General features: G+C 39.8%; 1 protein-coding gene across 7 annotated transcripts in view; it reads left to right on the forward strand.

Annotated features, from left to right (window-relative positions):
• The window catches only part of u2af2a (U2 small nuclear RNA auxiliary factor 2a), a 33757-nt gene extending 13473 nt beyond the window's left edge, over positions 1 to 20284 (forward strand). For 4 of the 7 annotated variants that reach the window (XM_041232224.1, XM_041232225.1, XM_041232220.1 and 1 more), the window contains 3 exons: positions 580 to 687; positions 18437 to 18688; positions 20071 to 20284. In XM_041232224.1, coding sequence (XP_041088158.1) covers positions 580 to 687; positions 18437 to 18688; positions 20071 to 20205 — 495 coding nt within the window. In that variant the 3' untranslated portion in view covers positions 20206 to 20284. The remainder of the gene's footprint in view (positions 1 to 579; positions 688 to 18436; positions 18689 to 20070) is intronic. The other 3 variants (XM_041232226.1, XM_041232227.1, XM_041232223.1) reach the window with 1 other exon arrangement.
• The last annotated feature ends 2047 nt before the right edge of the window (positions 20285 to 22331 follow it).

Genomic DNA, 22331 nt, shown 5'->3' on the forward strand with positions numbered 1-22331 from the left:
TTTAGTATCTTTACACACAGTCCCTTTCTCTAAATGAGGGCCGGAACGGTTTAACTTGTCAAATATTCCTTCAGCAATTATTACTGAAAACTCATTAGCACATTTTAGGTGTGTGCTTTCTATTTCTGTTGCATCGTGTTCAATTGTCGAATTGGTAACGGAGGAGAAACAGACACTAAATATCATAATCTATACTAATCAATATTCAACCTGGTTATTGCCTGAGGATTGGAGGAGAAATGGAGGCACAAGCACTATAATATAAATTGGTTGGCTATGTTGTTGAAATGATAAAGAGCCAGGAGTTGGAGCAGGGCTAGAAACTCGCACTAGATTTCATTGAGGTGAGTTCTGAAACCCAGGACTGGTGCAGCAATCTAGTGAGTCTCTAACCTTGTTCAAAACTCCTGGCTTCTGATCATTTCAACAGTATACCTAAACAGTTGATATGTAGTGCCCATGCCTCTGCCTCTCTTGCAGGCTCACTACTCCTCTGTGGCAGCAGCCGGGTTGAATGTCGGTTGATCAGTGTAGATTATGATGTTGGTATTGTGTTGATGGTGTCTGTCTCTTCTCCAGGCTCATTGCTCTCTCTCGCAGGCCATAGCCGGGTTGAACGGGATGCAGCTGGGAGACAAGAAGCTGCTGGTGCAGAGAGCCAGTGTAGGGGCCAAGAATGCAACCCTGGTAAGAACATGCCTTTTTATTATATATCTATGTACTGTACTGTGTGAGGTATATATGGGGTGCCAAGAACGCAACCCTGGTAAGAACAGCTTAAATATCAGTTTGCACTGTTAGAAATGACTGCGTGTTAGTTGTTCTCTGTCTTACCCGTAATTCTCTGCGGCTCTTTTTTAATATACCTGAGTGCTTGCAATGCAGTAAATGCAGTCGTTGTTTGAATAAAGTGCATTATGGATCAACGCTCTCAAAGTGAAGGACATGAATGGAAAGTTTTATTAGAATTTTTTTAATCAAGCCTGTGAATCAAGCTGCATCGTGTTGGTACAATACAGGGTGTCCCACTTGAAAGCAGCATTTCAGTTAGATGTTGGTGTTCAGTCCATGTCTACATTCAGTGACATTCCTGTATAAAGCGAGTTTGTAATAATTCCTGTACGTCAGGGCTGCTCCATCATGGGATTATGTGTTTGTAAGTTTGGGTACTTACTGGGCTACTTTGTGGGGCACCCTGTATTACCAATGCTGTTGTAAAGTGGACAGCTACAGACTTTAAAATTTATTTGAAGACCATGGGGCCAAGCGGGGCCATCAATATGAATCCAGAAATAAGAAAACAGGGTTTTTATGATGGGCTGTTTTTTGGATGATAATGATAACAGTAATATAACAAATGTGAATGAGATGGCTGCAGTCATTGTATCAATTAAATATGTGGTTAACCCTTTAAGGACCGGGATGGTGTTAACACAATCATACTGAAGTGGGCTTCTAGGACCACAGTCATGTAAACACGATAAAATAACACTTTGTTTTGATGAGTTACAGGGCCACTGTACTTTGCAGTACAGGCTTGATCAGTGGATAGGGGAGGGGCTGATGTTCACTTTTGTGTGTGTGTGTGATGTCACGAATAGAGGCACATAGTGTCTAAAAGGCAGAGACAGTACAACAGCTCGACAGAGACAAAAGCAGAAACAGAACATCACAGGAACTTGTTTGAGCTAAGGGTTAAAACGAAGATTAACTGAGAAATGTAATGGACCAAGCGCAATTTTTTTTTTTTTTTTTTTTTTTTTAAATCACTTGACAGTCTTAGTTCTGTTACACACTGGACCTGCAGTGCGGTGCTAATAGCCTTCAACTATTTTTTATTTTTTTAGTTTTCCAGAGTTCTGACATGTTATGCCTTGAAGACTCTTTAGTTTGTGCTATGTACAAAACCAAAATATTCTTAAAGCAGTGTTACCTTCCCTGTGGAACTGCGTGCCAGAAATGCATTTTAATGGCTTCTTGCCTCTGTCCTCCAAACAAAAGAGGAGTTTACCCACTTTATGTACCACTACATCAGTGATTCGTGGTATATGTTTTTTATTCGCTGCAGGAGGATGTCCCAGTAAACCATAGTAAATGATCATTCAGCATCCTCTATATATCTATTTACTGTATTGTGCGAGAGAGCTAATGGGAGGGGGCAAGATAAACCAGGGGTGTGCAATTTGTATCACCCGGCACACAAGATTTACTGTTATACTTTACCTGTCGGACAAGTACTGGAAACGTCATCATAGAGCAGCTGAACCTTCTCTAAGAAACCGGTCCCAAACCCAAAAGCTTTTATTGCCCTCCACAGGTAGAGATGATCTACCTGGTCAAAAGCCTTATCCTGATCCAACGATACTACACCTGCATTGAAACCAAAAAGCTTGGAGGCTGCCAGTATATCTCAAATTAGAAAGATATTATCGAAAATGGAACTGTCTGGAACGCAGTATTTTTGGTCTCCTTCCACCACCCGCCCCATCACAGTCCTGAGGCGGTTTGCGAGGGCTCTAGAAAGGATTTTATAATCTGCACAGAGCAACGACACAGGTCTCCAGTTTTTAATATTACACATCTCCCTTTTTAGGGAGGAGAGTGATAACCGCTCTTCTGCAGCTCTGATGCAGAACTTTATCCTGCACTCTCTCCCTGAAAACATCCAACAAGTCCTCTCCCGGCAGAGAGCAGAACTTTTTATAAAACTCCACTGGGAGGCCATCAAGTCCAGGTGTCTTTCCGTTGTTCAGCCCCTGCAGGGCATCAGAGAGTTCAGACAGTGTTGGGGGACTTTCCAGCCCCTTGGCTTCCTCCTCAGACAGTTGAGGGAGGTCCTGTAAGAAACGCTGTGATTCCCCAGTTTCCTCCACCGCCTCTGCTGTAAACAGGTCCTTATAAAAACCCACAGCCAGCTTCCGGATCTCTGCGTGCTCCCAGAGCTAGCAGCCATTGCAGAGTTTGAAAAGGAAACGCATTGATATTCAGAAAAGAAAAACAAGCAGACAGTAAAGAGAAAGAGTATTAGGAGTGTACTGGCCATCAGGACTGACTGTTTAACATTTCCACGGAGTTTGCTCGATATGTATTTGAGGCGCACTAGCTCCTGGGTACTAAACGTTTCCTGAGCAGAAACGATTTGTTTTAAACATCGTACTGAGCTCAGAAACAAATCAATATCGGGGGGAAAAAAATCCTCAACATCAATTCCTCTTCGCCCTTTCGTCTGCTCCAGGATATCTTTGATGCTTTGAACACTGAACCCACCCCGGGATTTATACGCGCCCAGCGATTGCGATGCTTGAGAGGAATCAGTGAGACTGCCTTCACCCTCACTGTCTACAGCGGGATTGTCTGACACTGTGCTGACAGCCTGCGTGCTGCACGTCTCTGCAGAGCTCCCAGGCTCCATACCAACACTGCTGTCATCAGAAGAAACGCTGCGTTTTTTTGTGACAGCACTGCCCTCTATTTTACTCACCCTTTATTTTCACTGGCAATCTCAAAACCTCACTATCCTCTGTGAACTTTACCCCTTCTACCTGTATCTGAACATCACCCCACACACTAGCAACCGTCTCTGTGTCCATTTGCTCCCTCTCTCCCTCCGTTCCATGACTTTCTGCGCTCTCATTCTCTTTTGCTGTATCTTGTGCTTTGGTTTGGCTTTCCGCCCCCAACACAGCGTCACTGCCTGGCTCCTGGGGCTCAGCTGCCCCCACCCCCACCCCCCCACCACTAGCCTGCTCTCCCTCCGTGCTGCCCGCAGGTACTGATCCGCCAGCGAGCCCAGCACTGGCCAGTCCTGGCTTCAGCTTATCAGCAGTCTCGTCTCCCTTACTCCCATCTCGCTCCCTACTCTCTTTCTCGGGACAGTTTTTCACCAGGTGACCTCCAGTCCCACATCTGAAACACTTCACTGAGTTCAAGGTTGCATAAATAACATAATCACTGCCATCCACCTTAAACTTAAGCGTGATAAGATCTTCATCGGTATTTTTTAGAATCATAAACAACTGCCTTCTGAATGACATAACATGTTTCCAATGTGGTGACTTGCAACCTAAAGGGATTCTCTTCAGCCCTGACATGAGCTGCCCATATCTAGCCAGCTCCCTCTCTATCACTTCATTTTTCAGGAACGGGGGAACATTAGAAAGGGTGATTTTCCTAGCGCGGACAGCTAAAGGAATTACTGGGAGAAAAGTATTATTGACAACAATCCCCTTTTCTACAACCATAGACATTAGCTCCACTGTACCTAAAAAAAACCACAATCGATCCGCTCATGCGAGAAGCCGATTTTATATTGTCACAACCGACTACCTCCCCAATAGCGAGCACACATTCCTCCAAAGGGATAAAACCTTCGGCGGAAACTTTTAACTCTGTCGGCGGGTTAACCTTTTAAATGAAAAGTTTGACGGCGGCCTCCCTTCTGTGCCGGCCATCCTGCCTGCTGTCGCAGACAGAGCGTCAGCTCAGCACATAAAACTGTTCACCAGTACACTTTAAACAAGAAATGCAAAACAATATAAAAACAAACGAGGAAAAGACCGACAAACCTGCCAGCAGCGCTCATGCACACACCTCCACTCCACACCACTCTCACTCCGCCAGGGAAAACAAGTCGAGATATACTTTTTTTTTTTTTTTTACTTTTATAAAAAAAAATTATTACGTAGAAAAAAGTCAAAAACAAACTGTGACCATTTACATTATTTTGTGAGAAAAAACATAAGTCATTTAAATATTTATACAGAGTTCTTCTGAATCATCCTGTACCTCACAGAGCGCTCCATTTACAGACTACAACATTTCAAAACTGAGCAAGTCATGCATCATCTTGTAAAACTTGAATTCAAAAGTTATGCGAGTAACCACCAATATCCTACACAATTTTACCAGGTCCTATGAACATTTTTTATTTGACTTTTTCTACTTTTTAGGATGGCTAATTTTGACTGCCCTAAAATGAAATTTGCCAGTTGAATCAAATGCTTTCGGTTTCTTGTAAATTTGACACCAAAAATAAAAACAGTCTTTGTAAAAGTTAAGTTCAAATTTGAAAAAATGTTGTTTAAAAAGTTGAACAAATGGTCCAGTCTTTTACAGTCCATGTAGCAGTGGAAGACTCTCTCTCCTTGCAGAAGGGGCAATGATCAGTCAGCTCGGGATTTATAATGCTTACGAATGCATTAACAGTCAAGATTGTATGCAGGAGTCGCCATTGCAAATCCCCTGATCTTTTATTAAGAGGGGGTTTATATAAAGTCCTCCAGGCTGGCTTATCCTCCCCTCCTGCTCCCAGCCGTTCCCTCCAGTGGGTATCTGGAAGTACTTCAAGTGGTTTCTGCTGTTTAACTTTTACACAAATTTCATAGGCTTTTTTCCCCTGTAATAAATTAAACTGAAGTTTACACAAATCCTTCACTTTTAAAGTCTTGCCATTCTCTTCACCAGCATGACTTATCGCAGGGGAGATTAGCAAAGAAGGAAATAGTTTGCTGAGGCATTCGACATTCATCAAAAACACTCCCCAGTGCCTCTCGCCACTCCAGAGGCAGAGCTTCACGCAGCTGTGCCAGACAGACCTGCCACACACACAGACCGCATGGCCAGAGCACCGGCCACTCGCTCAGGGCTTTTCCAGACACACTGCTCTGTGTCTATCAGATCACAAATCTTTACTATTTTAGCCTTTATGAGAGAATCGTTAAAAGATTCTGAACTATTAAAATAAGTATTAAGGTATGGATTAAACACTAAAGGCTGCTCCAGAACCCAAAATGGATCCAGTGGGTCAACATATTCAGCCTTTAGTAACGTCCAAGCCCTCAGCACACTCCTATAAAAGACGGGAAGACAAATCTGCATTTTGTCAATCTAAAACCAACAAATTAAAATCAAAACCAAGCCCTCCAACCTGATGAACAGAAAAAGCCAGTTCCCTCCATGGCAGCTTTACTGGAGAGAAAAACAATTTCCTCAGGGCCTGAATCCTAAAGGCAGCCAGCCTATACTTAATATTCATAAGACCTTGTCCACCCTCTTCCAGTGGTAGATACAACACACATTGCTTTAACCAATAACATCCATTCCATAAAAACTCTTAAGAGCAGAGACTGAATCTGTTTAATCAAGAATTGCGGGGGTTCCACACAGATCACTTTATGCCAGAGACTAGCGGCAACCAAATTATTTAACTAAAACTCTTCCTCTGAAAGACATTTGTGGAAGAAGCCACCGCCACCTCTCATTGCCTAAAAAGACCCCCAGGTATTTAAACCCATTCTGGCTCCATTCTAGTCCGTCTGGTAAAACCAGAGATCTACACCCTTGTCCCTCCCCAATGAGCACAGCACTGCTTTTACTCCAGTTAACACACGCTGATGAGACTTTTTCAAATACTTTTTGCTTCTCAGTTAAGGCCTTACATCTTTCTCATTGCAAATGAACGTCAACTATATCATCTCCATAGGCTGAGAGCTTTATTGACTGGGAATTGCAACCTGGAATAGACAAACCTGTTAAAACATTTCTTAGTTTACATAGTAGTGGTTCAATTGATAAAGCATATAACATTCAAGACAAAGGGCAACCCTGCCTGATTTCTCGCCTTACAGCAAAAGGTGCACTCAAGCCCCCTTTTTATTTTCAATATACTGAACACGTTACAATAGAGCGCTTTTATTTTACTGATAAAATCAGAACCAAGACCAAATGCATCAAGGACTTCCCATAAATAATGGTGGTCTACTCGATCAAAGGCCATTTCCTGATCTAAAGAAACAAGACCAGTACTAAAGCCGAACAATTTGGAGGCCGCTAAAATATCCCTAACTAAAAAAATTTTATCAAAAATGGATCTATTTGGGATGCAGTAAGTTTGATCAGGGTGTACAACATTATCAATCACTGTGCTCAGTCTATTGGACAAAGCTCTGGAAAGGACCTTCTATTCAGAGCACAACAACGACACAGGTCTCCAATTTTTTCCATTTTTGAGATCACCTTTCTTAGGGAGGAGCGTAGACAGCTCTTCTGCAGCTCAGAGGTAACTCCCCTTTCTCAAAGCTCTCCTCAGACACTGAAAAGGTCATGTTGAAACAGGTCCCAGAAACTTAAAAAAAAAAAAAAAAAAAAACTCTTGGTAACCCATCGATTCCAGGAGCTTTACCTTGTTTTAACCCCTGTAGGGCCTCAGTAGCTCTTCCATCGATAGAGATTTTCCCAGCTCCTTTTTTGCCTCTTCAGGCAAACATGTCAAGTCCTGCAGGAAACTCTGCACCTCTTCAGGCTCAGCCTCAACCTCTGCTGGAACAGACCAGAGTAGAGCTTCACAGCATCCCTTCGGATCTCCTCCGGCTCCCTCAGATCTACACCGTCTGGTCTTGTCAAACAGTGAATGGTCTTTCTCTGGCCATTTTTCTTCTCCAACCCAAAAAAAAATTGTGTGGGTGCATCCATTTTGGTCAATCCTTGCATTCTGGACCTCACCAGCACTCCCTGTACTTTTGCATCCAAAAGATCTTCTATTAACTGTTTCTTAAGCCTTAATTTTTCAATTAAACTATCGTTTGGATTGGAGTCCAGAGTTTCTTGAAGCTCTAAGGCCTCCTACTCCAGTTCCTGCAGACTCATTAGCCCTCTTTGTAACATTTTCAGTATATTTGGGCCTTTCCTACATCCCACCATTGTCTAAGGTTGGAAAATAAATTTTTACCAGCTCTCCATTTTTTCCAAAAAAAACGAAAACATTTTCCTGAAATTTGAATCATTCAGCAAACTTACATTAAATTTCCAATAAGAGCAACTGTGCTTAAAGGAGGGCAATAAAACAAAGAGAGACTATGTTATGATCTGAGAAAATAGTAGGGGAAATTTGACTTTGCTTTATCAGATTTAAAGGCTCTTTTAAAAACATAAATTCGATCAAGTCTAGCCATTGAGATATTGTTATTACTGTGCTTAACCCAAGTGTATTGTCTTTTATCACAGTGTTTATTTTTCCATACATCAACTAAACCATGCTTTTTAATTAACAGCTAGTTCCTTGGCAGATTGAGGGTGTGGCTCAGGGTGATTTCTGTCCTCTTTAAAATTCACAGTACAGTTACAATCCCCTGCTAAAAACAATCTCTCTTCAGAGGCACAGTTTACTAAAACCTGATCTAAGATCATAAACTCCAATCTCTCTCTTCCTTTATTAGGAGCATAAACATTGATAAAACAGAAAGACTGACCTTCTATTACAGTTTTTACCTTAATCAAACGACCTTTGACGACTTCTGTAATAGTTATTGATTCAGGTTTAAAATTCTCTTTAAATAAAACTGCCACCCCAGCATCTGACATTAGAGCCATGGCTAAAAACTATTTCCCCTTTCCATTCTCTTTCCCAATCAGACTGAGTTTTCAGATCGCAGTGTGTTTCCTGCAGGAATGTTACATCAATCTTTTTTTGCAACAAGTATTCGAAAACCAAGGCTCTCAAGATCATCTCTACACCCATTTACATTTAGATTCCCTAGTAAAAGATTTCATAGAGATAAATAGAGAAAACAAAAACCAAACAGTATAAGAAAGTAATATAAAGAGTTTGGTCTTGTTTTATTTACTATTGGTTAAAACTTTAACAAAGTTCTTTAGACGCCTGCGTTCCTGCTCCGTCAAATTAGACCCAGACGCCTTCTTTACTAAAAAAAGCTGCAGAAGTTAGAAACATTTTTATATCAGGGAAACAATCCTCTACATCATTTTTTCTTCTTCCTTTTGTGACTTCTAAAAACTATTTTATATTTTGTTCACTATACCCACTTTTTATGACAGCGGACTCTGAAGTCTGAGATGAGTCAGTGAGATCTGCCTCATCTTCGCTCTCTGATTCTGAGCTGCTGTCCCTCACAGTACTGGCAATAGCTACGATCCAGCACTTCGCCGCATCAGCCCCTTCACTCTTACAGGCTTTCTTTGCTACTCCTACAGCTGCAGCATCTCCTTTCTTTTGCACTTTTTTTTTTTTCTTTTTTGGGGGGTTTTAAAACCATCATTTTCATTTACAGGCTCACTCATCTCTACTTCTCCCACTACACTAGTATCAGAAACTTGCACCAACGCAGTCCCTTTCCTCAAATTCTCGTCTTTATTAGAGGACTCTCTCCCTCTGTTTTACCAGCCTCGGTCTCCTTTACTTTACTCGTGCCAGCAACAGCGTCTTTTATACTTTCTACTTCAAGCTGCACCGCTTCAGTACTCTTTTGGTTCTCCTCTGCAGCAGCACCATCACTTGACCCCGCTGCTTTCCTGTCTTTAACTTCAGCCCTCTCATTCTCCCTATCAGCATTCTGACGTTTTCCTCCACCAACAACACTACTCGGCTCCTTACTTTTGGTGTCGGGCACCACAGAAGTAATTATTTTGGTTCAGTCCTGCACCAACAGCCTCACTGTGCTCCGCCACCCCTCTGTCATTAATCTCAACACTCGTTTCGTCACCAGCACTACTTGGCACTGTAGCTTCCCGAGCCACGGACACATCTCTCTCTGCTCTTTCACCATCTCCCTCCTGCTGTTTAGTTTTAGGACAGTTTTTAATTAAATGCCCATCAACACCACAATTAAAACATTTCATGATGTCTGATGTCATGAAAATAATAATTACTGCCTTCTATTTTGAACTTGAGGACAATATTAAGTTCTTAGTTTGCTTTATTTAAAACCATAAACAACTGCCTCCTAAAGGAGACTACGTGTTTTAGCAATGGATTTGCATCCCAGCGGAATTCTTTTTGGGGCTGACACAATGTTGCATGCATTCTCGAAGCAGACTTTGTTTTCACATCCAACCACTTTACCAATCGCTAAAACACACTTCTCTAAAGAAACAAAGCCTTCCGTAATTACATTGACTCCATGTTTCCGAGTCAATCTTTCAAAAGGAAAAAAAAACCCTGAGCCAGCCATGCCGGCTAAAAAACTATTTCGAACTTTTTAGTTTGCTTTATTCTAACACAAAATTACACAGACAAACAAACAAACACGTGAAAGAGAAACACCTACCGACACACACTACCTCGCTCGCTCCACTCCCACCATGCACCACACTAGACAGAACAGATAGATAGATAACAAGTACACATTTCACTAGTTAAACAGAAGTACGCAAGGTAGTGATAATCTGTTGTAAAAAAAATATATAAATGAATGCACTTCAAGATTGTATTTCGTCTATTCATACTGATAAAACAAGGAAGATGTTACTTGGATCATGTTGACGTTTTATAGCTAGCTATTTGCTCCTGTAATTTTTTTCGTAGTCAGAATTTTGATAGTAATAATTACCTATTATGTGTTCATTTTTGAGTGGATGAAACCAGGGTTAACATTAAAACAAAACCGGAGCTGCCATTGTCCAATAACTGTTTAAATTCGCATTTTTTAGACACTAAATAAACATAATATTCTCATAGTTCACTGTCTGTTATCTTATAAAATGGTAATGTTTTTAACAGTTATTTAATTTACTTTTGGTCTATAAAATAAACTTCATACCTTGAAATTGTATCCACATTCTGGTACTGTAGGTATTTGTACTCCATTGTCCAATATGATTTGCGTTGTGGGCCTTGCGCATGTCTACATGGGACGGTACAAACCTCAGTCATCAACAAATTGGGAAGCTCTATTAAGAACATACAGTTTACAAACGAGAGGAGGCCATTCGGCCCATCTTGCTCGTTTGGTTGTTAGTAGCTTATTGATCCCAGAATCTCATCAAGCAGCTTCTTGAAGGATCCCAGGTTGTCAGCTTCAACAATGTTACTGGGGAGTTGATTCCAGACCCTCACGATTCTCTGTGTAAAAAAGTGTCTCCTATTTTCTGTTCTGAATGCCCCTTTGTCTAATCTCCATTTGTGACCTCTGGTCATTGTTTCTTTTTTCAGGCTGAAAAAGTCCCTTGGGTCGACACTGTCAATACCTTTTAGAATTTTGAATGCTTAAATTAGGTCGCCACGTAGTCTTCTTTGTTCAAGACTGAACGATTCAATTCTTTTAGCCTGTCTGCATATGACATGCATTTTAAGCCCGGAATAATTCTGGTCGCTCTTCTTTGCACTCTTTCTAGAGCAGCAATATCTTTTTTATAGAGAGGTGACCAGAACTGCACACAATATTCAAGATGAGGTCTTATTAGTGCATTGTACAGTTTTAACATTACTTCCCTTTATTTAAATTCAACACTTTTCACAATGTATCCGAGCATCTTGTTAGCCTTTTTTTTATAGCTTCCCCACATTGTCTAGATGAAGACATTTCTGAGTCAATAAAAACTCCTAGGTCTTTTTCATAGATTCCTTCTCCAATTTCAGTATCTCCCATATGATATTCATAATGCACATTTTTATTTCCTGTGTGCAGTACCTTACACTTTTCTCTATTAAATGTCATTTGCCATGTGTCTGCCCAGTTCTGAATCTTGTCTAGATAATTTTGAATGACCTTTGCTGCTACAACAGTGTTTGCCACTCCTCCTACTTTTGTGTCGTCTGCAAATTTAACAAGTTTGCTTACTATACCAGAATCTAAATCATTAATGTAGATTAGGAATAGCAGAGGACCTAATATTGATCCCTGTGGTACACCACTGGTTACCACACTCCATTCTGAGGTTTTTCCTCTAATCAGTACTTTCTGTTTTCTACATGTTAACCACTCCCTAATCCATGTACATGTGTTTCCTTGAATCCCAACTGCGTTCAGTTTGAGAATTAATCTTTTGTGCGGGACTTTGTCAAAAGCTTTCCGGAAATCTAAATAAACCATGTCATATGCTTTGCAATTATCCATTATCGATGTTGCATCCTCAAAAAAAATCAAGCAAGTTAGTTAGACACGATCTCCCTTTCCTAAAACCATGTTGACTGTCTCCCAGGACCCTGTTACCGTATAGGTAATTTTCCATTTTGGATCTTATTATAGTTTCCATAAGTTTGCATATAATAGAGGTCAGGCTTACTGGTCTGTAGTTACCTTGTTCAGTTTTGTTTCCCTTTTTGTGGATCGGTATTACGTTTGCAATTTTCCAGTCTGTCGGTACCACCCCTGTGTCAAGAGACTGCTGCATGATCTTGGTTAGCGGTTTGTAAATTACTTCTTTCATTTCTTTGAGTACTACTGGGAGGATCTCATCCGGCCCAGGGATTTGTTTATTTTAAGAGCTCCTAGTCCCTTTAACACTTCTGCCTCAGTTATGCTAAAGTTATTTAAAACTGGGTAGGAACTGGATGACGTGGGGCATGTTGTCAGTATCTTCCTTTGTAAAAACTAAAAGTAATCATTTAATATATTTGCTATTTTTTTTCTTCATCTACGATTTTGCCATTTGTATCTCTTAAACATTTAATCTCCTCTTTGAATGTTCTCTTGCTGTTGTAGTATTGGAAAAACATTTTGGAATTGGTTTTAGCTCCCTTAGCAATGTTCATTTCTATTTCTCTCTTGGCCTTTCTAACTTCCTTTTTGACTTGCGTTTGCAGTTCCGTGTACTCTTTCTGCGTACTTTCTTTTTGGTCCTTTTTTAATGCTCTATGAAGTGCCTTTTTTCGCTGAATATTTTTTTTATTGATTTTAATTAAACCATTTTGGCAATTTTAGTTTTACATTTAGATTTGTCTACTTTAGGGATGTAATTGTTTTGCGCCTCTAGTACTACATTTTTGAAGAACAACCATCCTTCTTCTGTGGGTGTTTTCTCTATTTTACTCCAATCTACTTCTGTTAGTCTCTGTTTCATACCTTCATAGTTTGCTTTTCTAAAATTGTAAACCTTAGCTTTAGTCTTTACTTTTGGGGTTTTAAAAAACACTTGAAATGAGACCATGTTGTGGTCTGAGTTTGCCAGTGGTTCTCTGACCTCTGTTTTAGTTATTCTGTCTTCGTTATTTGAAAAGACTAAATCAAGGCATGCCTCCCCTCTAGTCGGTGCCGTGACAAATTGTGTTAGGAAGCAGTCATTTGCCTTTTCCACCATTTCAATTTCATCCTTCATGCTACCCACCGGGTTGAAGTTGAAATCTCCCATTAGTATGGCTTCTCCTTTGCTACACACATTTCTAATGTCATTGTATAACAGATTTATTTTGCTCACCGTCTGAATCTGGCGGTCTATAGCATGCTCCTATTATTATGCCCTTTGAATTTTTGTCCGTTATTCTGACCCATATTGATTCAGCTTTATTTTCTTTGTCCAGGTTTAACACCTGGGGTTCAAGACTGTTTCTTATGTATAGCGCTACCCCTCCTCCTCTTCTGTCCTGCCTGTCTTTCCTATACAGTGTATACCCACAAATATTATATTCTTTCCCATCACTCTCAGACAACCAAGTTTCAGTAACACCTATCACATCATAGTTACTTGTTAGTGCAGTAGCTTCAAGTTCTAGAATTTTGTTTGTGATACTTCTAGCATTTAGATAAATACATTTAATGGTTGTCTTACATGAGTTCTTGTTTTGATGCAGTCTCTCCTGTTTTTTTGTTGATTTCTCCCCCCTTTTTAGTTTAAATGCTTTTTTTTAGCAATGGTTTCCCACGTTATGAAATATACTAATAATGTACATGTTAAAAAAACTAATAGCGGTAATTGTGTACGTGTTCATTGAGGGTCGGTCATGTAAACTGTAGTGTAAGGGATCTGAAAAATACTACTGCATAAAAAAAGCTATTAGCAGATTAAGAGTTTAGGGTAGCAAAATGCTACCAAATATACTTTAACTTTGAGCCTTGCTATAATATAAAACTTAAGTTTTTTTGTAACTTATTAATGCATTAAGAATGTAATGTTAAATAGAAGTAACTAGGGATGGGAATTGTAAACGTATAAACTAAAGAAGTCTTAAAACATTTACTAATGCTAGACGTGTAAATGGTCATGTGATGAATGTCACCAAACTCATATTTTTTTTAATGCATTAATTTAGTAGTTTATCTGTCGAGTATGAAGCTGCTCTAGTTCTACAGTAAGGGGCGGATATTAGAAAAAGGAAAGGATTTGGCAATTGCCTCCAAGTAGCTTTTCTAATTGGTGCAACAGAAAGATTGACACTGGGGTGGGTTTTATCCTCTGTCGATCTGGCGCTTCATTGGTGCACTGTGTGTTCATGCCTGTAGTACGCGTGGTATGGCATCAATTCCACGGCGAGGTAATAACGTTAATGACAAGTGTTTTTGGACCGAACGGCCATTTGTTTCGTACAGTTTTTATTTGTATGTGGGAACTACTGCACTAAACTAAAGGACCTCTGAGACACACTTCAAACAGGTCGACCACACATCTGTTTTTACTATTTTTTATGTAAAGTTATATGGATGCATAAATTTGAATACTTTAGTGATACTTGACCATATGCAATTAACTGCACAAGAAGGCAAAACATTTGGCATTTAAAGTAGGACTTGTGGCAAGGATGTAGAGGAGTGGCATTTGATTCGATTACTCTGAAATTGAAATGCTCAAGTACTCGTCTCGAGCAGCAATAGATCTCAAAAATCCCTCCTCTACTGTCAAAGAACACAAACTTTTAAATCTGAGGCAACATTTTTCATATCAGTCGTGCTTTTTAAAATTCCAAAATATTGCTATTTTATCCCCGGTAATTACCTTTTCCTGAAGTATTTCCAACTTTTTTCAGTTGTAAGCACAACTCGCTTTCGCACTGTACAGTGGGTGATGTTCCTCTTTTTTTTCTTTTTAAAACAATGTATTTTTTGGCAAAGTTGCTTAAAACAAAAAAAGCCTGCAAAAAAATAGGTTCCTGTTTTTAAATGAACCTTTACAAACACACTATTCTAAAAACATTGTACTATCCGAAAATGTTAGATCTTCACTAGCAACTTTAATTAGTCTTAAATATAAACATTTTAATATACTTTATGTGTATGTGTGGTTTTTTTTTTTTTTTTTTTTTTTTTTTACTTTGTAGTTGTGTTTGATGTTTAAACGTTATTTGCTTATTTAGGGTTTATTTGCTTAGAAATACTAACCAGGGCTGTAAGTATCAGAATGTAATATAGAGTGTGTGTAGATGTGGTTTAAACGCTGACATTGCAAAGCATTTAAACATTCATAAAAATCTACCCAAAGCACATCCCTGTAAGTAACATAATTTGTTTGCAGCGTCAGTTTGATACCTCTAAAAATGCGCTAAGCTGATAAGAACCCTGCAGAACACACTCATGGTTGTACAGTATTTATACTCATGACTTCAAGGTAATGTTGCGTTTTATCCCCTGAAAATACGTTTACTTTGTGTTAGAGGGTAAGTTGCTCCCAGACCCAAAACCTTATGTCAAATCAAATTTTATTTATAAAGCGCCTTTCATGGCGAGCCATCCCAAGGTGCTTTTAACAAAAAGAAAAGAACATTCGGAAGTACATTTAGTACAATAAAAACAATAAACAATAAAAACAGCAAGAGAAAAGAATATTTTAAAATTATAGCAAATAAAGCAAAAGGCAAGCACTCAAACCAAATAGATATGGATAAACTATATATATATATACACACACACACATACATACATACATACATACATACATACATACATACAGCAATGGAAAATAAGAGACCACTGCAAAATTATCAGTTTCTCTGGTTTTACTATTTATAGGTATGTGTTTGGGTAAAATGAACATTTTAGTTTTATACTACTGACAACATTTCTTCAAAATTCCAAATAAAAATATTGTCATTTAGAGCATTTATTTGCAGAAAATGACAACTGGTCAAAATAACAAAAAAGATGCAGTGTTGTCAGACCTTGAATAATGCAAAGAAAATAAGTTCAGATTCATTTTTAAACAACACAATACTAATGTTTTAACTTAGGAAGAGTTCCGAAATCAATATTTGGTGGAATAACCCTGATTTTCAAGCACAGCTTTCATGCGTCTTGGCATGCTCTCCACCAGTCTTTCACATTGATGTTGGGTGACTTTATGCCACTCCTGACGCAAAAATTCAAGCAGCTCGGCTTAGTTTGATGGCTTGTGACCATCCATCTTCCTCTTGATCACATTCCAGAGGTATTCAGTGGGGTTCAGGTCTGGAGATTGGGCTGGGCTTGATTCATGCCAAAGCTGCCCGATTCCAGTACCACACACAGTACTGTGCAAAAGTTTTAGGCAGGTGTGAAAAAATGCTGTAAAGTAAGAATTCTTTCAAAAATAGACATGTTAATAGTTTATATTTATCAATTAACAAAATGCAAAGTGAGTGAACAGAAGAAAAATCTGCATCAAATCAACATTTGGTGTGACCCCCCCCTTTGCTTCAAAACAGCATCAATTCTTCTAGGTACACTTGCACACAGTTTTTGAAGGAACTGGGCAGGTAGGTTGGCCCAAACATCTTGGAGAACTAACCACAGTACTTCTGTGGATTTAGGCAGCCTCAGTTGCTTCTCTCTCTTCATGTAATCCCAGACAGACTCGATAATGTTGAGATCAGGGCTCTGTGGGGGCCATACCATCACTTCCAGGACTCCTTGTTCTTCTTTACGCTGAAGATAGTTCTTAATGACTTTCGCTCTATGTTTTGGGTTGTTGTCATGCTGCAGAATAAATGTGAGGCCAATCAGATGCCTCCCTGATGGTACTGCATGATGGATAAGTATCTGCCTGTACTTCTCAGCATTGAGGAGACCATTAATTCTGACCAAATCCCCAACTCCATTTGCAGAAATGCCGACCCAAACTTGCAAGGAACCTCCACCATGCTTCACTGTTGCCTGCAGACACTCATTCATGTACCGCTCTCCAGCCCTTCGGCAAACAAACTGCCTTCTGCTACAGCCAAATATTTCAGATTTTGACTCATCAGTCCAGAACACCTGCTGCCATTTTTCTGCACCCCAGTTTCTGTGTTTACGTGCATAGTTGAGTCGCTTGGCCTTGTTTCCACGTCGGAGGTATGGCTTTTTGGCCGCAGGTCATCCATGAAGGCCACTTCTGACCAGACTTCTCCGGACAGTAGATGGGTGTACCAGGGTCCCACTGTTTTCTGCCAATTCTGAGCTGATGACATTGCTGGACATCTTCTGATTGCAAAGGGAAGTAAGCATGATGTGTCTTTCATCTGCTGCAGTAAGTTTCCTTGGCCGACCACTGCATGTACGGTCCTCAACGTTGCCCGTTTCTTTGTGCTGCTTCAAAAGAGCTTGGACAGCACATCTGGAAATCCCTGTCTGCCTTGAAATTTCTGCCTGGGAGAGACCTTGCTCATGCAGTATAACTACCTTGTGTCTTGTTGCTGTGCTCAGTCTTGCCATGGTGTATGACTTTTGACAGCAAACTCTCTTCAGCAACCTCACCTTGTTAGCTGAGTTTGGTTGTTCCTCACCCAGTTTTGTTCCTCCCACACAGCTGTTTCTGTTTGTTAATGATTTTGTTTCAACCTACATATTGAGTTGATGTTCATTAGCACCTGTTTGGTATAATTGTTTAGTCATACACCTGACTATATGCCTACAAAATCCCTGACTTTGTGCAAGTGTACCTAGAAGAATTGATGCTGTTTTGAAGGCAAAGGATGGTCACACCAAATATGGATTTGATTTAGATTTTTCTTCTGTTCACTTACTTTGCATTTAGTTAATTGATGAATCTAAATTATTAACATGTCTATTTTTGAAAGCATTCTTACTTTACAGCATTTTCACACCTGCCTAAAACTTTTGCACAGTACTGTGTATGTGTATGTATATGTATAGATAGATAAAAAATTATAATTACACACACACAGTGCCGTGAAAGTATTTGCCTCCTGTCTGATTTTCTGCATTTTTGCATATTTTTCACATTGAATTTCGTCTGATCTTTTTGTGGGTTGGTTGTAGTCGTATATAGAGGGAGTCTGAAAGAAACCAAAGTTTGGTGATTCGCAAAAATGCAGAAAGTCAGACAGGGCAAATACTTTTCCACGGTATTGTGTGTGTATACAGTCATACATACGTACATACGTGTGTGTGTATATATATATATATATATACACATGCACATAAATTATAAAGATATAAAAGTATGTTTTCAATTTTAAAAATTGCCAATGTTGTTGCTTCTCTCACTGTGCATGGTAAAGCATTCAAGAGTTCAGGTGCCCTGTGATTGAATGCTCTACCACCTGTCCTTTGCTTTAAAATCCTTGGAACAGATAGCAGCACTGGAGTACACAAATATACGTATCCTTTTAATTCTGCAAGTGTATAGATTTATAACCCCCACCTCTATCTCTGACCAGTGTAACTCCTGTATATTGAGCTCTCTCTTCACATACAGACCAGTATAACCCCTGTATATTAATCTCTTATCTGTCCTCTCTATAACTGCTGTGTATTGCTGTGTTGATTTTTGCCCTCTCTGCTCTCTTCCCTCTCAGACCAGTATAAATCAGACCCCAGTCACTCTGCAGGTCCCGGGGCTCATGAACACACAGGTGGTTCAGATGGGGGGACTCCCCACAGATGTGCTGTGCCTCATGAACATGGTGGCACCGGAGGAGCTGCTGGATGATGACGAGTACGAGGAGATCGTGGAGGACGTGCGGGACGAGTGCAGCAAGTACGGGGCCGTCAAATCCATCGAGATCCCGCGCCCCGTCGACGGGCTGGAGGTCCCGGGATGCGGCAAGGTGAGACTCAGTCACGCAAGCAGGGCTGATTTAATACAGCATCTGAAATACCTTATATTCGCAGCATTAATACAATGTGTGAAATACCTTTTATTATATTCAGCATTACAACAGCATTGAAATACCTTTATTATAAACAGCAGGGCTGGTATTAACCCTTTCCGGTCCATTCATTCAGTGCTTGTCAGGCGTGTCTGGTCCAATTTATTTACACACGAGCTGTTTATTTTACACACACTTTAAATTTTTTTTTTTTTCAGAGTGAAACAGGTTTTAAAGGCCCTGCATGGCAAAGACATCAGTACTGCATCTCCAACCAAGCCCCACCCCTTGTTCGCTGTATTTTTCACATACTACTTTATAGATATGCATACTGATAAATCCTCTCCTGTTTTATCACCAAACTCCTCAATAATGCGATCCAAGTCATTATTTTATTACTATGTCTCAAAAAGCTCTTCAAATGTCTGATATTCTTTGAGTGCTGGATGCGGAAGTAGCTATCTCCTTTGTGTCTGTGTTCTCTGTTGCAGGTGCATCTATATTGCTCAGATACGCCCCTTTTTTTTTTCGGACCTGGTTCAACATAGGACCACAAAGGGTTAATACAGCATCTGACCCTTAATATACAGCATGTGAAATACTTTTATTATATACAGCATTAATACAGCGTGTGAAATGTATAATAAACAGCAGGGCTGCTTAATACACCTGTCTGAAATGTAAGCAATAAGACTTGACAGGGTGGGCAGTATTAGGGAATACCGGACCACTCAAGGGTGTAATGAGCCCCTGAAAGGTCCGGTATTTCCCAGTGCAGCCCACCCTGGAAGGTCTTGTTGCGCTTAAATGAGCAACTATTGTGAAAAAAGACAAGTTTTGTGGTTTCAAACGTGAAACGTGAAGCGAAGTTTTGTTTATTTTTAATCCTGATGAGTAGATGGCTCAGTGATATCTGCCCAGGTGAAAAGGCACTGGTCGTCTATTGAAAGTTAATGTACCCACCTGCCAAGGGTACTAGTCAATGAGATGTCATTTTCTAAACCTTTAATACACAAGATACTTTTCTCTATGGAATACACTGTAGGGCCTGATAGTGTATAATACACCCTGATATTAATGCGATACAGCCCTCTGAAATGTTAATATACATTAGACCCTGATTTTGATGGAAATAGTAAAATTTTACTTGCTCTAATGCTGTTTTTCTCCCTCCTCTCTCTGTTTGAACTTGTGCTGATGAATGTCTGTATCAGGTCTAGAGAGCATAATTTCAGTCTCTTCTTTGCTCTAATGCTATATCAAGACTTTTTTTTTTTTTTGTGAGACTTGACTTAACCTCTCGCTTTGACTTCGCTCTCCTCTTCCTCCCTGTGTTTCAGATCTTCGTTGAGTTTGTCTCCGTCTTCGACTGTCAGAAGGCCATGCAGGGGCTGACTGGGCGTAAATTCGCAAACAGAGTCGTCGTGACCAAATACTGCGACCCAGATGCCTACCATCGCAGAGACTTCTGGTAGAAATGGAGAGAACGAGTGGGGAGGGTTAGGGTAGAGGGGAGAGAGAAATGCTGCGATCCTGAATTGTACCACCGCCGAGACCTCTTTTGTCTCTAATAAGGGTTGCTATAAATCAAGACTTTTTTTTTTTTGTGAGACGTGACTATCTTAACCTCTCCTTATGTTGACTTTCGCGGTCTCCCTCTTCCCTCCCTGTGTTTTCAGAAAATCTTTCGTTGATTTGGCTCCGTCTTCGACTGTCAGCAGGCCATGCAGGGGCGGACGGGCGTCCAAATTCGCATCCAAAAGAGAGAAAGGAGCACACAAAATAAAATGAGGATGGGGTGTCCTGAGGGGGAGGGAAACGACTTGATGTGCTCTTGACAATTTCATTTTCTTGAAGGTGTGTTTTCAGGGTCTAAGATTGAGTAGCACTGGACCAAGTTTATTGGAAGCTACTGTTTTATGGGTCTTGGAAGTTAGACTGCAGTTCAAGCTGATCAGCTTTATTAAATGCTCTTTTTCATTGTCATCAAGTTGGAGTCACTGAAAGCAGTGTTAATGGTCATGGAATATTGTGGTCGGTTATATTAAAGCAAAGCTGGCGAGCGGAACGTAAAACCTGTCCATTAGTCAAACTTCTTCAAAGAAAGCAAAAAGCTTGAGCAAAAGGCAAACAAATTGGATCCTCCTGAGACGTGAATGTTTTAAAAGCGCTGATTTTTAGAAATACTAAAAGAACCTTAATAAATTCAATGATTAACATTTTGATAGAAGCCTTTCTGTGTCTTTAGATTTGTTTAAGTTGAAGTTTCTTTTAGTCTTTCTAAAGAAATTGTTTCCTCCATGACCCATTTAACATTCAATTTGAGAACTTGCTCCAGTCCCTTTGAAAACTCGTAGAAATCCCTGCTCTCACATCAACTCCAATACAATTTTTTGAACATGTGAAATGTTTGTGTGTTTGTTTCTCCACCATTTTTAAAAATAATTACAAAATTTGAATTTTTTTCAGTAATTTGTGAAATGTAAATTAAGCTGAAATTAGGGGGTATCAAGCTTGATTATTATTTAACTGGACACCCCTAAAATATTCCGGGGGGAGAGGAACAAAGGCGAGGGAACTTTTTTTTTTTTTTTTTTTTTGGGCCAATTTATTGACTTTTTCTTTTTGTTTTATTATTTTGCCATTTTCCTTTGCAGTTATAACTGTGCAACTTAATGTTTTTGGGAGGTCTGGGGGTGTGGGTCAATTTTTATGTTTTAAAAAGCCTGTACGATTTAATTTGTGTGAAGTTATATTGAAACAATGTAAAAAAGACAGGATTTTTTTAATTTGCTTAAATAAACATGTACCAACCCTGACTTTCATAGTTTTCAGGCAGTATTTGTGTTTTATTGCTTATTATAAATCACTGAGTCACTCTATTGAAACTCCAGATTTCACACCTTTCTAGCTCCTTATTTGTCCATGATTGTTGGCTCCTGCATGGCAGAATACAGACTGACAACTCTAAAGATAAGGAAGTGAGAAGTAACTCTTTAAATTAAAACAGGGTTTTAATCTGGTAACGTCCAGTCGATTCTCTCATATCTGGCAATATGCCCAGTGGACCCTCTCTCATTGTTTAATGTCCTGTGGACCCTGATAGAAGAAATGGGGTTGGACAGACATTAATAACTGAAGCTAAACTAAATTTATTTATTTTTAATTATTTGATGGGTTCTTCAGTGGAACATCTTGTTAATTACAGAACAGGTTTCACCGCTTTCAGTTTAGGAGGCGTTTCTTACCAGCGGAGCTACTCGGAGTCACCTATAGGAAAACGTCAGGTTTGATTGACGCCCGTTGCGTTCAATTTTCCTCAGCTTGGATACCTCCTCCCCGGCTGCTGCTCCGAAGCACAATAAACTGAGAACAACGGCATTGAACAGAAAGCCCTGCACCTGGTGCACAGTAACAGGATTCAAGTTGTTAAAGAGCCCGGCTCTAAAAGAAATAGTACTTTGAAACACATTAATAGGATCACCTTGCCTGGTGAATAACAGAGCAAGCAGAGTCATCTGGACCCCTTTTTAAACATTTGGGAAATTAAATGTAAACTTAACAGCCCTACTTGTTTTTAAGTGTGGGTGTCTTTCTCTAA

This window comes from Polyodon spathula, chromosome 29, assembly GCF_017654505.1.
Source record: "Polyodon spathula isolate WHYD16114869_AA chromosome 29, ASM1765450v1, whole genome shotgun sequence".
Taxonomy (NCBI): domain Eukaryota; kingdom Metazoa; phylum Chordata; class Actinopteri; order Acipenseriformes; family Polyodontidae; genus Polyodon; species Polyodon spathula.